The 15,661-nt window shown below is 36.7% G+C and overlaps 1 protein-coding gene across 3 annotated transcripts in view; it reads right to left on the minus strand.

Moving 5' to 3' along the window:
* Positions 1–455: 455 nt before the first annotated feature.
* ESF1 (ESF1 nucleolar pre-rRNA processing protein homolog) overlaps positions 456–15,661 on the minus strand; it is a 32,929-nt gene continuing 17,723 nt past the window's right edge. For all 3 annotated transcript variants that reach the window (XM_074817238.1, XM_074817239.1, XM_074817240.1), the window contains exons 10-14: positions 9,672–9,793; positions 8,222–8,312; positions 2,976–3,043; positions 1,974–2,120; positions 456–1,390 (exon numbers count right to left, since the gene is read on the minus strand). In XM_074817238.1, coding sequence (XP_074673339.1) covers positions 1,091–1,390; positions 1,974–2,120; positions 2,976–3,043; positions 8,222–8,312; positions 9,672–9,793 — 728 coding nt within the window. In that variant the 3' untranslated portion in view covers positions 456–1,090. The remainder of the gene's footprint in view (positions 1,391–1,973; positions 2,121–2,975; positions 3,044–8,221; positions 8,313–9,671; positions 9,794–15,661) is intronic.

Genomic DNA, 15,661 nt, shown 5'->3' on the forward strand with positions numbered 1-15,661 from the left:
TGTCTTAGAAATTAACAATACTTCTTTAAAATTACAAATTACCTTTCAGCTCCTGTTTCTAAAATTTTCATTCTTTTTTGATATAGAGTTGTATTTCCATTAGAACTGATATAGCAAACACTTAAAAAACACCCCAAACCAAACCTTAAGAGAAATCAATCCCCACACTCCAGGAAAGAAAGATCATTTTCTACTACTGTATTTTCCCTGCACCGTTGATACCTTCACCACCAACACTAATATTAACATGGTCAAACAAAAGGGTTTCTACAATTGTTTCATCTAGATCTGCCTTTGACTTTTTTCTTTCTTTCTTTTTTTAACACTTGCAGTGTTGAAAGACTTTGTATAAGTGTATCTATATTAATGGGAATGCAATATTAATAGCAAAAAGTTAAATACTGACATAATTTCACTTAGGCGCAGAAGAATAAAAACCAGCTATGTACCCAAAATTCCTTCAGGCCAATTTAAAACATTTATTTCCAATATATATTAATGAAACACTTCTAAATGGCCATATTTCTGTTAATTAATTCTATTATCCAGGAAGTCTTCAAGTATTTAAAGGCGAAATTAATGAAGCATATATGTAATCTTTTAAAAATATACAAAAAAACCCTCTATACAAAATTTCTTCCATTTTTAGTTATATTACTACCTTCCTTATCAAGAGATATGTTTTACAGACTTCTGTGGCATTAAAAACATTAAGACCGCTTAGTCTCAGCAATAAACCTCTGCAGAAGTGTCTTTCTTATTCATAAATATAACCATAATTACGACTACTTTTTTGTAGCCATCTTCAGCACTTCTATTAGCTTTAAAAGATGGCATGATACAAAAAACACCCACCCCCAAACCATCAATTCCTTACTTACGTGTTTTTCAAGGTGTAGTTTTTCAATAATAGTATAAAACAGTTATTTGTTGTGGTAGAAGGAAAGAGTGAGTATTATTCCTAGTTACTTCAAAACTCACTACCATAATTAAGTGATTTTTCCGGGAATTTTAGGTGGATAGGAATCAGAGCAGACTGTAGTAAGTTTAATAGATGTTGCCCATTAGAAGAGCTGAGACCCAAGTTCAGTTATTTGATTTTCTGCCTTTTCCTTGCCTGAAACTCTTCGGTTTTATTTTTGACAGATTTTATTAGCATTGATAAGGCAGGATCTATGGCTTTCTTAGCAACCTCTCCTTTCTTTGCCATCTTGTTCTCCTGCCCCTTGCTTGCCTCCTTAAGATCTTGCTCCTTTTCTTCTCTTCGGCGAGCTTTCTCTTCCAAGATCTTTTCTACTGCTTTTGTCTTCTTGAAATTTGGATCTGAAGGATCCAAATTAAACAGGGGAGAAGTAAACATGGCTTGGAATCTCGTATCGGCAACATTTACCTGAAGGCAGAAAGGGAGTGTTTATTTTAGGTAACTTTTACCCACAATAGCAAAGTTTTTAAACACAATAAAATATGAGGTGCTTAAGGAGTCATAGCTCATGAGATTGTTCACCATTCCTGGAACTGCTCCAGTCACCAAGTCCCAGTGAGTGTGAAGAAGAGAGCCAGAAGATACTACTGGTAAAACAGACAAGTGAATGCCTGTACGACTCCTGTGTGCATGCTGCTATCGGCAGACCAAGGAAAGGTTTGTTGTTCAGAACTGACCAGAATGAAAGCAGCAGTGGATAACAATCAGAACAAACATACCGATGGGTATTTCAGGCAATGAGCTGTACAAGGCCTTGCATAAATAGTGTCTTGTTATCTCACACAGAGTTTGAGTCTGCTCCCTTCAACACTGCGTCAGAACATTTCTTGCTTTTTGAGAACAGCCTGTTAACTCCCTAAAAAGGTAGAACTAGTTCTCCTTCAGAAAGAGTAAGGGAGCAGAAGGATATGAAACCACCAAATTTGTCCTGAAAATAATTGATATTAACAAAGGTTCGAGCTGAGCCTCGAAATCAAGAGTACACCATTACCTGGAAGTCATCTTCTAGTAATTCCTTCTTCTTCATTAAAAGTTTCTTCTTCTTCTTGCTCAAATTCTGCTGTTCTACAATCTTTTTATAATTAAAATGTTTTCTGGTGTCATCCTCATCATCCATCATAAGTAGGGCCATTTCAGCCTGTTAGAAAATAAGAAGGTCCATGTACACAATGAAATCAAGTCTTGTATGAAAAATACAGCATCTCATTAATAAAGTCTGTATGAGTCTACACACATATAAAGGAGTTGAAATAGGATTGTCAGGGCAGTGTTATTTCATCCATAACAACATTCTTCTAATGCTTTGAGGTGTTATTAAATGCAATAGTTTACTTCCTTTTTATTAGATATAAAATAAACGCAAATACCCACATTCAACTTTCAAACGTACTAATAATCTAATCTGAAAATTGTACATCATAATGTGGAAATCACAAATGGCTACAATTTTATCTTGATATTTGTATAGCAAAATCAAAAAATAACATATATGAGTTAAATAAATTTATTTAACTTGTTCTGAGAAAGAATGAAAAGCAAACATGCAATAGCAAACAATTCAATCTTCAAGGTTAAAAGTCTACAGGACAAGGTTTGAAGACACAAATATTTCAATATAATACCATGCTAATGTTAAAAGCACATGGTCAGCACCGCCCAACACACAAACACACTGGGGTAGCTTTAAAGCTAGAGGGACTATCAACCAGTATGGCTTCTGTGCCTTTCAGTGCTCCCTAACAGTTGAGCTGTGTTCAACTATCATCTTCCAGAAAGATATCCTGGCATAATCTTAAGAGATCAAGGCATGGACCATCTACCATTCTTCCTGGGTAGTTTTTGTTCCGAAAGCCCTCACTGTTGAAATTATATAGTTTTATTCTATTGCTGTCCTAGGGAATTGTGCAGTTTCACTCACAAACACGTAACATGAATATCTGCAGAATTCACACAATGCAACATCCGTAATTCTTAACATGTTAAACCACTTTACCTTCTGTTTTTCAACTTCATCTTCATCTTCTGAGGTATTTTCAACCGATTCTGGTTTATTCTTTAAACCTAAGTGCAAATATAGGACACACACACATTTATTCAGGCTTATGCATGAGAGCATCATTTACCTATGAATAGAACCTCTAAGTGCATCTCATTTTCAATCAATACTGAAATCACAGATGTGGAAAAAGGCTGAAAAGTTAAGAAAAAACAGCTAGACTTAAAGCAATAAAAATCCACTGACTATTTGTTCAATTTAAGAAGGCAGCAATATTCAAATGGCATAAACATGTCAACAAAAAAAGAACACTTAGAAAAAATTTTTCACAGAGTAGTAGAGGGAAGTATCATAACAGTGCAGGCAAATGTATGATATTACTCCACTCCCAGGGCATTTTAAAAGAAATTAGTTTGTGTACTCCTAAATGTAACTGAAGTGTCCTGCAGTTCTCAAATTGTTCATTCACTCTACTTATGTAGACAATGTAGTAAATACTTCAGAATATATAGCAAATGTCCATCTCTGTATCCAGAATACAAGTCTCCCAGCTGAATAAGAGTTCAGCAGTAAAAAAAAAAACCCCAAACCCAGTTTTTAAAATGTATAAGCAAGGCTAAAAGACCACATTGTCACATTAGCCATGCTAGCGCAAAAAACCCTTGCAAAAAAGTCCTGAACAGAATCACAGGAATGAAAACATGACCGACTCTGCTCAGATTGAATATTCTTCTGATGAAGCTCTCTTACTCTCTTAGAATTTACTTTAGATACACAGTGCTGATTAGAGAGACATAATGAATAGTAACAGCATAAATCATCAGTCAAACATAACTTTTAATGAAAATAGACCTGTTTATACATCCTACAAAATCAAATTATTCTCTTTGGAATGCCTGTAGACCTTGATCAAGAAGGAGCAGGAAAAGCAGAAGGTTTCCTGACCTGAACCACATACTCTGACCTTTGAGCTTGGAATTACATTCCCAGGCAATTTATTACAGTCCACTGGGGGTGCTCTTAAGGAAGATATTTGGCTCCATTTTGTTGAGCCATACTTGCAGTCAGACTAGAAATACAAACATGCCAGAAAAATGTCAAGTTATATCACAAAGTATACTCTGGAACAGGACACATTTCTTGAAGAACATTTTTTCTCCCTTGACTATTCTCTTGATTATTTCTAAATGGATTCCAAGCTGGAAATGGATTTCTAGAAGAAACAAACCACCACCACCAAAACCTAAACTATCCAGATGCTCAATGTCATCAGCTCAAGAACTAAACTGTTGATTTAGTAGTTCCAGAAAATGTGCAGAAAAATCGGATTCAGATATAATATTGTTACCTAACCTACATAATTTACGTGTAGAAGGGAGAAATAAATGTCTTCTGTAAGACTTCAACAACTATGAAATCTTTTGTATTTTCCCAGAACTGGCTAAACTACAGAAAAGGAAACAGAGACATGACGAATTGGAGACAACTATTCTAGAAATTAAATCAGTGAATCTCCTAGCCTTTCCACCCATCCCCCAAGGAAGGGCCCCTCAAGTCATCTTCCCTCACCTTTCACGATATGTAGAGTCACTGAAGTGAAGACAGCTTATCTTTATGCCTTCAAAGATTTCTGTTGCTGCAGATGGGGGCGAATCAGGAGCTAGTATCAAACTGAGCTCTTTTCCATGAAGATAAATAAATAAAAACGTACCCCAAACTTTATTTCTTACTATGCCGCGAATAAAACCAGCTTGGGACCTAAAATCACTCTTAGCACTAAAAATTTTGCATCATCCTGAAAACAGTTTGGTTTCAGAATTCACAAATGCACCGTTTTCTGTCTTTTTAACATACTCCTGACACAGTCCCTCTTCCCATATATGTTCTGGAAGTCTCCTGCCCCCATTTTGCACACTTACGAGTGTAAAAACTATGGTAAGAGTCTTTCCCAAACCACTTGCAAAACCTCAGATTTTTCCTGGCACCTAATCCCCGCTGCCATCTTCTAATCAGAACCCTACAGCAGCAGATACTTGTCTTCAATGACAGCTGCCACCAGCCAGTGAGAAAAACTTCTAGTTTCTGCTGCAGCTCCCCCTCAAGCTGCCATTCAGCTCTTTCTCCGCTCAAGAATTCAGTTTGCAACATTCATTTTGTATATCAACTTTCCAGTGTTAACAGTAAAACCTAATCATCATTTTGCGACTTCAAATACAGAGACTGACCCCAGACCAAAAACTCCTCTCACAAGATCTCTTATCTTACTCAGAAGCCTGAAAGTCAGTCTCAAAAGCCTTGCAAAGACACACAGTACATGAATCCATAATACAGCTAAGACCTTTATCTTCCAAGTACAGGTTCTACAACTATACTTAGACTTTGCTGTTAGTCTCTTACGTCCCCTCAGTCGTACTGCTACCTTCCAGCCATCGGTTTCTACATATACCATAAATTAGATCATAAGAAGGCATCAAATGGCTTGGAACCTATAGGAGTTACAATAATGTGTAAAGACATGTAGTACTTTTCCTCAAAGGAGGATCAACAAAAACTATGTTTAATAGCCTAAGCGTTCTGACACTATTCAGTGATCTCCAAAAGCCAGCAGGACATAGCTCTCATGTTAATAAGCAATTACCCTGTTCAGCTATTCACCTTCCAACAGTTTAAGCTACGGAAGTCATTCTGTCTTACATGAACCTTTTCAGAGACCCCACAGAAACGGATGCAGTAAGACTTAAACTGGCCAAGCCAAATGAAAGTTTTACGACACTTTTTTAAACAATATGTGCCTCAATATAAAACGAAAGTGAGAAATTATTCTTTTTCTTGACAATACCAAACTAGAATGAAGCTTCTGAAATGCAACATCGAGCCTGATATATACACAGCATTTTATATTTTAGCCCATGGTACTATTGAAAAGCCACATAGGGATTACGCACGTATGAAAACTGTGCAAAACAAGTACTGTCATGAATTTCTGGAGTGCTAATTTGCACACCCTTGCACACTTGGGGCACAGCAGGCACAAAGAATTTGCTCTACCTTACCTCTCCCAAGATGAAGCCTCCACAGTGTAAGAATCACTGCCTGCTTTACAAACGGTTTTTAGGAACAAAGACAAACCTGATGAATATACGTGCAAGTAGACTTCTCAGAATTTCCAGTTTTCCTTTCACAGCACTCAAATTTGTTAGGCCCTTTGTCTAACAGTTCCTTACACTCTTGCTTCCCTTCAATTGCCTCAGCTTGTCAAAAACTAACTTATACATGACCCATACACGTTACTGTCAACAAGTGAATCTAGCATGGGAGCAAATACACCACTGCAAAACCCTAACAGCCCTACTGCATCCTCACAGTTTCTGCAGTGGTCCACCTGAGTCTGCAAATATATCCTGTCATACATTTTTTCAGCATAATCTAAGATCATGTGGCGGTTGGTTTAAGGGAGAAATCTCAATCTTCCAGGGGAATTGTGGAAGGCTTATGAAAAATTATGATCATTCCAGTTATTGCTGCCTGTACCCTAAATACAAAGTTGGCAGAGGTACAGCCTAGTTCAAACAAGACTGTAACCCATTTTCCCCAACTGAATAACCTAGCTGTGCTTAAAAGCAACCCCAGCTATGAGACAGAGGCAGTTCTGGGTAAACTTGGTGAAAGCCAGACGAAGTTGTGCTGTGTAATCATCGTTAAAATGTCAACGGGCTTTCAGCCAACCACTGTACTCTCCCTTTAAAACTTCTCCAGGGCTAGCCACATTCTGTTTTCCTCCTCTTTCTTAGTAGCTTATCAGTAATCTTGCAGGCAATAACTTCACTTTCTTAACCTTTACATCTATTTTACTATCCCCAAAGACTCCACATACACTAAAAGCCTATCCTCTGTATTATGGACAAGAAGGTTTAAAAATCTGCAGATGTGATGGTTCTCTGCTGAGCCCCTCCATGACACAAAGAATTTCTTGCTTAATTCAGGAGAAAACATTTTTTCGGAGATTTCACATAGAACACTGAGACATCAAACATCAGTATGAGAGTACCTACATAATCTTCCTAGTTAAAAAAAAATAAAATTGGTGGAAGGAATGACATCTTTACAATGAGTCCTGAAATAACCTAAGCACAACTCACCAGGAAAGCAAAGCATGGCAGAAAACAGCATTGTATGACACCTTAAATAGTGGTATTTTCTATAAAACATGGGTAGGACTCACCCTATTGTTCTGTACTTCAGACTGTTAAGACACATACATAAGCACATTAATGAAAAAACAAAACCTGGACTTCTTTGTGTCGTACTTTCTCCTAATATAAACTTCAAACAATCAGGACAGAAGCCTATGCTGGCTGGTATAAATTGAAAGTAATTTACTCTTTTTAAATGGAACTCAGATCTGCACTGCCATACTCAAAGAAAACCAACCAAAACAACAGGCTGGTGATATCTGTAAATCTGTTGCTACCTTCTTTTTCTTTGTTTTCTTACCACTTCTTTTTTTCCCCCTGTATTTTTGTTGTCTTGTAATATGAGCCACCCTTATGTTTTGGCTCCCAAGAGCATGGAAAGCCAGGAACTCACTTATTGACTACCCCTACCTTAAAATTTTAACCAGCAAAATCGTACTCAAAATAAATTTGTTGTTACCATGGCAAAAGCTAACTTAAACATCAGAATAAAAAGCTTGTAAAAAAGGTATCCTAAAAATCTGAACTGGACAAGTTATTTCCTAAAATACTACATTTCACTAATTGGGTTTCTAGGCAGCCAGAGTACACTAGTAAAAACGTGTATCAGACTATGAGAAAAGAAAATGGAGTTCTCAAAGACTCTTTAGGATGCAAAAGCATTGGACATTTACATAATTGAGCCAAACTTCAGAGACCCATACATATCTGGATCCTCTTATATAAAAGGAAACAGGCTTCGAAGGCAATGAAGTTCTTTTCTCTGCAATATTTAGGGGAGCAGATGCTCAGCTTGTCTCTAACAGCCGTCCACAGAAATTGGCTAAATAATGGTCTCTGCTGAAAGCTAAGAGAACAGTGTTCCCTACCATTCCACATATCACAATATGCATGGTTTTACAAGAATAGAACCTGCAATTTTGGGGAAATGACACCTACTTTATTTCATTCTGAACATTCTCTGCATTTACTCCAGCCTGACTTTGCTTCTCAGGCCCATTATGTAAAGAAAGGGCAGATTTATTCCAGAAGTCACCTGCCTTGACCCACCTGTCTTCTCAAGTTCTTCAGCAAAATACGGGTCGTTGAGATCAACATCAGATGGAAGTTCATCTTCGCTCTGTTCTCTCTCAGCAGCAGCCTGTAACAAAGCACAAACGTTATTTAGCACAAACTACTGAAGTTTCACTGGAATTAGATGTTCCTTCTGTTAGTAACTATGAAGATAAAAACTGAATTACTGTATGCTGAACATCGTAAAACTGGAATATACTGAAAATTGCTAGTCAAGACAAATCAACAATTTAAAATCTGTTTCACCGATTGAAAGCTTTTTGTGAACCCAAAGAAGGTCTATTTATATATTCCAAGGATCTTTATTAGATGTACCCACAAACTGTGATGCATTAGCTAACCATACCGACAAATTACAGGATCACAGCATTGTTATGTCCTTACTTCATGTTCCACAAAAACTCTACTCGGGGGGGAAAAACTTGAGCAATAAGCTTCCTTTTGTGCTCTGAAATTCAAAAGACTAAGTTTGGATTTAAAAGAAAAAAATCTGACTGCTGGAAATATTGTGTCACACACCTTGCCCCTTGATGTAGTTTATCAGACTGAACAAGAATATTATCTAGCAAAAGTTGCTCTGCTACCTAACAGTGCTACTTACTCTCTTTAGAGCACTCATTTTCTGTAAGGTTTAAGAATTTACTAATCAAATGCCAGTTTAACTGGGACGCACAACGTAACTCAAGTTGTAGAGATTACTCTTAGAAATACTAACCTGCAACATGAATTATATTCAGAGTAATTTAATAACTTAGGGAAGCTACATTCCGTACACCACATGCTTTTTTCCCTAGCGTATGCACAGACATTTCATTTATCTGCCTATTCCTGCACATTACTGCCACGGGAATCAGTTACTTCATAATTACTTTCTGCGTGTGGAAAGATGAAGCAACAGCAATTTTCACATTACTATAGGACCATTTTGTTATTAATACACAGAACTATTTACCAAATTGCAATTTGGAATTTGAACAGTTCTTCTTAATTCTTTGCTGTTACAGCTTTGGGCAACAAGTCTGTATTATTTTAGGCCAAAAATTTCCGAAACTACAATGAGCATTATCATAACAACTTCGAACTGATATGCACACAGTAGCAAAAAGACTCCTCCTAATGCATTCAAAAATGTAAAATAAAACCCAACTGTTACTATGACTCATTAGTCTTTAAAGCAACACAAGTAGATAAAATGAACTTTTCTTTATGCATATGTATGATCAGTAGTATCCCGAATATCTTTTTGCTCTCCAAGTCTGATGAGGCACTCTCAGTCTTTCCACAAGTGATCACTGCACATTCTAACCTTAAAATAGTACTGGAAGCTATACAATTTTTTAGTTAGTTTATCCAAAACAAGCAATTACAGTAACTTAAGAAAACAAACAAACAACAACTCTCCCCCAAGCAGCCATGCAAACATTACCTTCCTCTTTTTTTTAAGAATTCTTTTTTCCTTCTTCTTCTCTAGATATTTTTGCCATGGAGTTAGATTATCCTTTCCTTCCAACCTGTTTTTAACCATTTCTTCAGCAGTTTCTTTGAGGCCTAGAACAAAAAATTCTAAGTTAACAAAATGAGATGAATCTGATTTTTTTTAAAAAAATCAACTGTTTCCTCTTTTGTAAAAGAATAATCCAGTTTTTCTTCAACGAGTCTGTGAAAACAACATAAATATTGCTTAAAATGACAGCTTTATAAATAAGATCACTTTACAGGATGTGTTTTTCCAAAGAAAACATTCCTTCAGTAATAAATTGTACAAGTCAGAAGAAGAGCTTGCTTATGTGATATCTGATGCCCAACAGTCTCGCTCTTCCTCAGAGAGGTCTCCTCTCCAGACATTAGACTGTGCAGTCTACAGATGCCACTTTGTAAGGATGAGAGTAACACCATGAAAAGAACAACAGACTTTTACAGAGCCTTTATATTTAATGTACTTTACTAATTAGTTAAGATTCACAAATCCACTTCAAATACACTCCAGTCATTCCCATTTCTTGTGCATGGCAAAACAAAGCACAAAAGATAAAGTGACTTGACAATGATTCTGAAATGTTAAATCATGATCAGAATATAGGGTCATGTCACAGCTGGCTTGAACCTCTATATAGCTAGTGCTCTCCATTTCACACAGAGCTATTATCTGGCTGTTGCTGTATCAGTATGCCTCGCTCACATGATAAAGTTGCTATATATAGCATCTCCGCTGCTGAAACTCTGCCTGTGATAATAATTCTGCAGTATCTCTGATGACCAGTGTATTTTTCGTCCATCATTGTAAAAGAGAACAAGCTATTATTTGGATAAATCTAAAGTAAAAGTAAATCCGCAGCTAGAAAGCACAGAAAAACATAAATAAAAACTCAAATAATTTCATTATATACTAATGTCGTAACATGATATGCATTAAGTTAAACTAGACTAATTATTTTCAAGTCATCTAGCCTTTTAAAGCTACTTAGTACCAGTCTGCTTTAACAACAAACTATCCAAAATTAAAAAACAGTACACACCTGGTATGACCGTAAACCTAGATTCAGATTCAATGCTTAAAGTAAATAACAAATATTTTTTTTAAAAAAATAAGCTAACAAGAAGCAGTGATGAAGGGCACAGACTGCTTGAAACTTACCAGCCTCTCAAAGAAAAAAAGGTAAAAATTTTAAAGAATGCTTTCTGTTATCACGGATTACCAGTTCAAATTGTAGTAACTCAAGATCAAAAAAAAGCAGCAGCAAGAGAAATAAACCATCCTCTTACTTGGTTAGCCACACCAAGTTACCAAAAGTAATTTTCATATTTAGCAGCTACGTGACCTGAAAGATCAAAGGCGAGGAGTACCATTCTCTCACAAGATCTGGTGAGGAGCTGTAACTATTAGACCATTAACTCAGATCTGCATCTCTTCATATCCTTTTGTTACGGGTATGGTGTAAGAGAAGCCCTCAAGTTCGTGTTTCCTGACCTGACAACAGTTGGGAAAGGTGGCTACATACTTCGCTGAAGAAAGTTTCCTCCTTACTTTCAGAGTATGACAGTTTTCCGAGAGTCCTAGAAAAGTAAACCCCATAGAAGTGCAACATATCTAGCTCTAAATAATTCTAGCATAGTGGGATCCAACAGCAAGCTTGGATGTGTTAATTAGGTTTACATTAAATTCCATTATTTAGCACAGACTGCCACTTTTTCCATGCCTAGCACTTGACGCTGCATGCACAAGTACGTCCTAATATTTAATTTTGCCTTTTTGTAAATATGTATTCTGATAGTTTCTCATCACATGATCACATTTTATGTTTTCTAGAGGATCTTAACTGTTTGATCTACAGATCATGAATGTGTAGCTACTCAGAATTTTCTGTTACTGTTCAGTGCATAGCTAAGCTACAGAACATAATAAACAACCTATAACAAAATTACTGAACATATCTGAACCCTGAAACAGAACGGAGTTTTCTCTAATATGTATCATTACAGTATGCAATGCTGCAAGAACATCACCTTAAGAAAGAATCCATTAAATAACCAGAGCGTCCCCATTTGACATCTAGAAAATTGAACTCTAGAATAGGCACTGAATTTAAAAGTGATCTTAATTTTTTGGTGAAAAATTCTACATATTTCAGGAATGCTTTTTCAAAAGCCTTTATATCACACAGCACTTGCATATTACCAAGCCAACTGCTGACTTCAGATGCAGCTTTTACACTTTCAGCCCCTTCTTCACAAGACAAGCACTTGCAAAAACAAAACTTCATGATGTAAAGAGATAAACTGACTTGCCTTGCAACACTCTGGAGCAGAATTCAGTGGCAGAAAGACAGAATCCACTTCCCTGGCAGGAGGTAACAGCCTGAGCAATGAAGTATTTTTCTCCTACCTGCAACTCCTTGCTTCATTCACTACATTTTTTATTTTTAACTTCTGTAACAAAGGAGGCAGATATCCTAGAGTTAACATCTTCTTTTACGACATGACTGATAGATCTTGGGAACATCCAGGAATCATGTTTCCACTTCCCCCTCCAAGCCTGATACTTGTCGTCTCTTTACCCAATTCTGCTTGTTCTAATTGTCTCTCTTCAGCATCCCCTTCTTACCATCCCAGTCCAGCCCTCACCTAAGCAAATCCTACTCTCCCGCCCCTCATACCAGTTTTATTGCTCAGAAATCACACTCGGACCTCTCCAGATGTCCTAGACTAGACCCCATTCTTTCTCCCAACTCCCAGGTTTCTCAGTTGGCCAGTCCCCGTTCCTCATCATTCCTTCCAGCTCTCCTCAGTAACAAGGAACTGAAAACAGAGTTTATAATGGAAAAAATGGGCAGCTTTCATGGACAATTCTACCCGTCCTCAGAAAAGCAGGCAGAACATTTTTCTGAAAAACTGCAAACACCAATTCCTGTTCTTGTGCTTGTCGACACTCCAAAAATAATTCAAAGGCTGGAGAGCTGGTTACAACATGTCTGAAACACGAAGTGTGGACAACATCTAAAATCATATTAAACCATGCCCTATAGGAAGAAAAGAGTGGAGCAGGAAAAAAAAAAGATAAACCATCCTTCTACTACCCCGGAAAGAAGCCAGAATTAACAGTAAGTGGCAAACTGTTATAACCACAAAAATTGGGTACTAAAGCAGCAAACAAATGCAGAGCCACGATAAAAGAAGGATATTGTATAGGTTCACTAAAATCGTGCCACTAAGAAACCCTCTCATACAACAAGAACAAATATTTAGTTATTTCCAACTGTATACTGTTTCATCTCCAAAGTCAATGAAAGCAGAGTCATCAGCTCCCCCAGAAATTGAACTACTATTAATTTGGATATTATTTTGCAGTACTTTTTGTGGAAAAAAAATACTGGTCAGGTAGCAACCTTGCAGATTCTCTCTGAAGACAGTAAATACTGGTTTAAAAAAATATATGTCACATCTCCAGAAAAAAAAGAGACCTAACATCTCAAAGGAGGTTACAAGATTTCTGATTTATTTGCCTGGAAAATGGAATCATTTGATCCATCTGGCACACAAGGACTTGGAGGAAAATACAGCCCTTTCTTGTGGTATTTGGCAGTCTCATGAAAGGCATTAGAGTTTCTCCACAGATTAGAACGGCTTAGAAACTACTGTCCAGACCACTTCCCGAGAATAAGAGTGCATTTAAGTGGTCAAAAGGCTTTTGATTGCAGAAGGGGAAAGAAATTGTCTACTTTAGGTAGAATTATTAACTGGCCATAGAAAAGGCTAATTTATACCCTTATTGGATATCAATGTTTTTTAGAATAAATGAATCACACTAGTTTAATCTTCATAAATAAGGGCCAAGAAAAGAGGGGGAAAAGATCATCTATGCTAGCATACAACTAAATCATACCTGAGCTAAAGGATTGAAAGTGTGAGAAATGCTAACTGCAACAAACCTAAGTATACTGCTTCTCACGCTGGTGGGAGAGTGAGGGAGGGTGGGCAGGTCGGAGTTTTTACTTCTCTAAATACTTAGTTTTGAAAACTTTTGGAAGTTTAACAGCATGCAACTGTCACAGTTATTAGAAGCTAAGAAGATACTTTTGTATTAATGAGCAAGTTAATCTTGCATGTAAAGTCTTACCAGAAAAAAAGAAACACCTTGTTGCAGATAGCTAAAAGGAATGGCAGACAGAAATATTCTGGTAACATTAGAACTTGTCATATCCAGAGATAAGACATGTTAACTCAAGACAGTTTTCCTGACATAGTATAACTGTGTGAAGAAAACCCACCGTGCTTAGCGGCTCGGATGTCAAGTGTGAAGAACTAATTAATGGTTGGACTAGATGATCTTCAAGGTCTTTTCCAACCTAGATGATTCTGTGATTCTGTGAACTACAGGGCTGAGCCCGTGTGCAGCCGAGCACACTGCTTTGTGCTGCAAGAGGTAAGACTGCTTCAGTCAGAGGACACGCTTAAGCAACGAGATAGATTGAAATATATATTCCATATGAGCATTTTTGTGCTCCATATAATCTGTAAAAACATACAGTTGGGGTTTACTATGAACTTTACAGAGACATGATTTCCTGCTATTCTACTTCTGATGAAAACAAATTTTAAATATGCCTTTAAGCCTAGCTAAATATTTACATCTCATTCTTCCCTAAGGAAGAATTTTTAAGTCAAATTAAAAAAAAAAAAAAAGTGTATGAAAAACTGGCTGAGTATCATCAAGAAATGCAGTTGTGGTCTTCTCCCTCTTTACCTTCTAAAGGGAGCTTTGGGAGCTGGATAAAGATGCATAGTAATTGTTACTCAAATCAGATATGATTAAGAAAACAGATGGATGCTTAAATATAACACTGATTTTGTGCCTAAAAGAAACAGACCAACGAGAGTTGGAACTACATCTAATTTATTTTTGCTGGCACTGTGGTTTATTTAAAACTATTATGATTCAAGAATAACTGAATCATTCACAAAGTATGCTTTCTATAACCATGTGTAAATATTTGTGCCAAAACTCAAATTTTTAAATTAATTCAAATCTCTGCCTTTCAATTGAAAAGCTTCCTAGATTTAACTGTTGTAACTCTCTGTATATCAAACGCTGTAAAATCTTTTTCCTGCCCAAATAAGTCAAGCAGATTAAGATAGAGCTTGATAATAAAAATATTTCAACAGACATAAACTAGTTTTGAAAAAATTAGGGAATCTTAAGTGATTATAACAAAAACTATTTTTGAATTCCCAGAATGCTCCAGCTGAACATAATTACATTATTTTGGAATTTAAATAAGCACATTTGTTCAAGAAAAAAATAACAACTGACATACTTCTCTAAGAAGGCACAGCCTCGAGTGTGTGTAATTGGCAGAGCTATAAACTACTGTTCAGCACGTGCTGACTATGCTCCACTGTAAAAAAAAAATTAAAAAGAAATAATCTCCCTTTCAGGTGTGCAAGATCTCCTCTCCAAATGCTGCCTGAAATGAGTAACGGCTAAAGTGTTCCCATCCATTAGACTCGAAAGGGAAGTTAAGACACTCATCTTCATTTTTAGGACTTTTGTTTTGGACAAAACCATGTCGCAGGGGCTAACAGCTAGTGGTGGTATTGACTGACCTCATGGAGGTGAATAGTCTAACTAGTGAAGGCAAGTGAACACTTCTATGATTTCCAGAACCTCTGCTCCTTGATAATACTGTAACTTTCTCAGGGTAAGAAATGAGGAAACCCTAACATATACTGCAAAATCATAGTTGCTAAACTGACATCAAATACTATAAACTACCCATGTAAACGTCATTGTGCACACATGCACTTTCAACCCATCACTACACAAACAAATCCGACCCAGCGCACAGACATCCCGCTGACTCTAGACAAAGTCAGTCACATTTATCAGCATAGGGATTTTTTTTGGTTTGGTGGTTGTGT

This window comes from Strix aluco, chromosome 3 (assembly GCF_031877795.1).
Source record: "Strix aluco isolate bStrAlu1 chromosome 3, bStrAlu1.hap1, whole genome shotgun sequence".
NCBI classification, from domain to species: domain Eukaryota; kingdom Metazoa; phylum Chordata; class Aves; order Strigiformes; family Strigidae; genus Strix; species Strix aluco.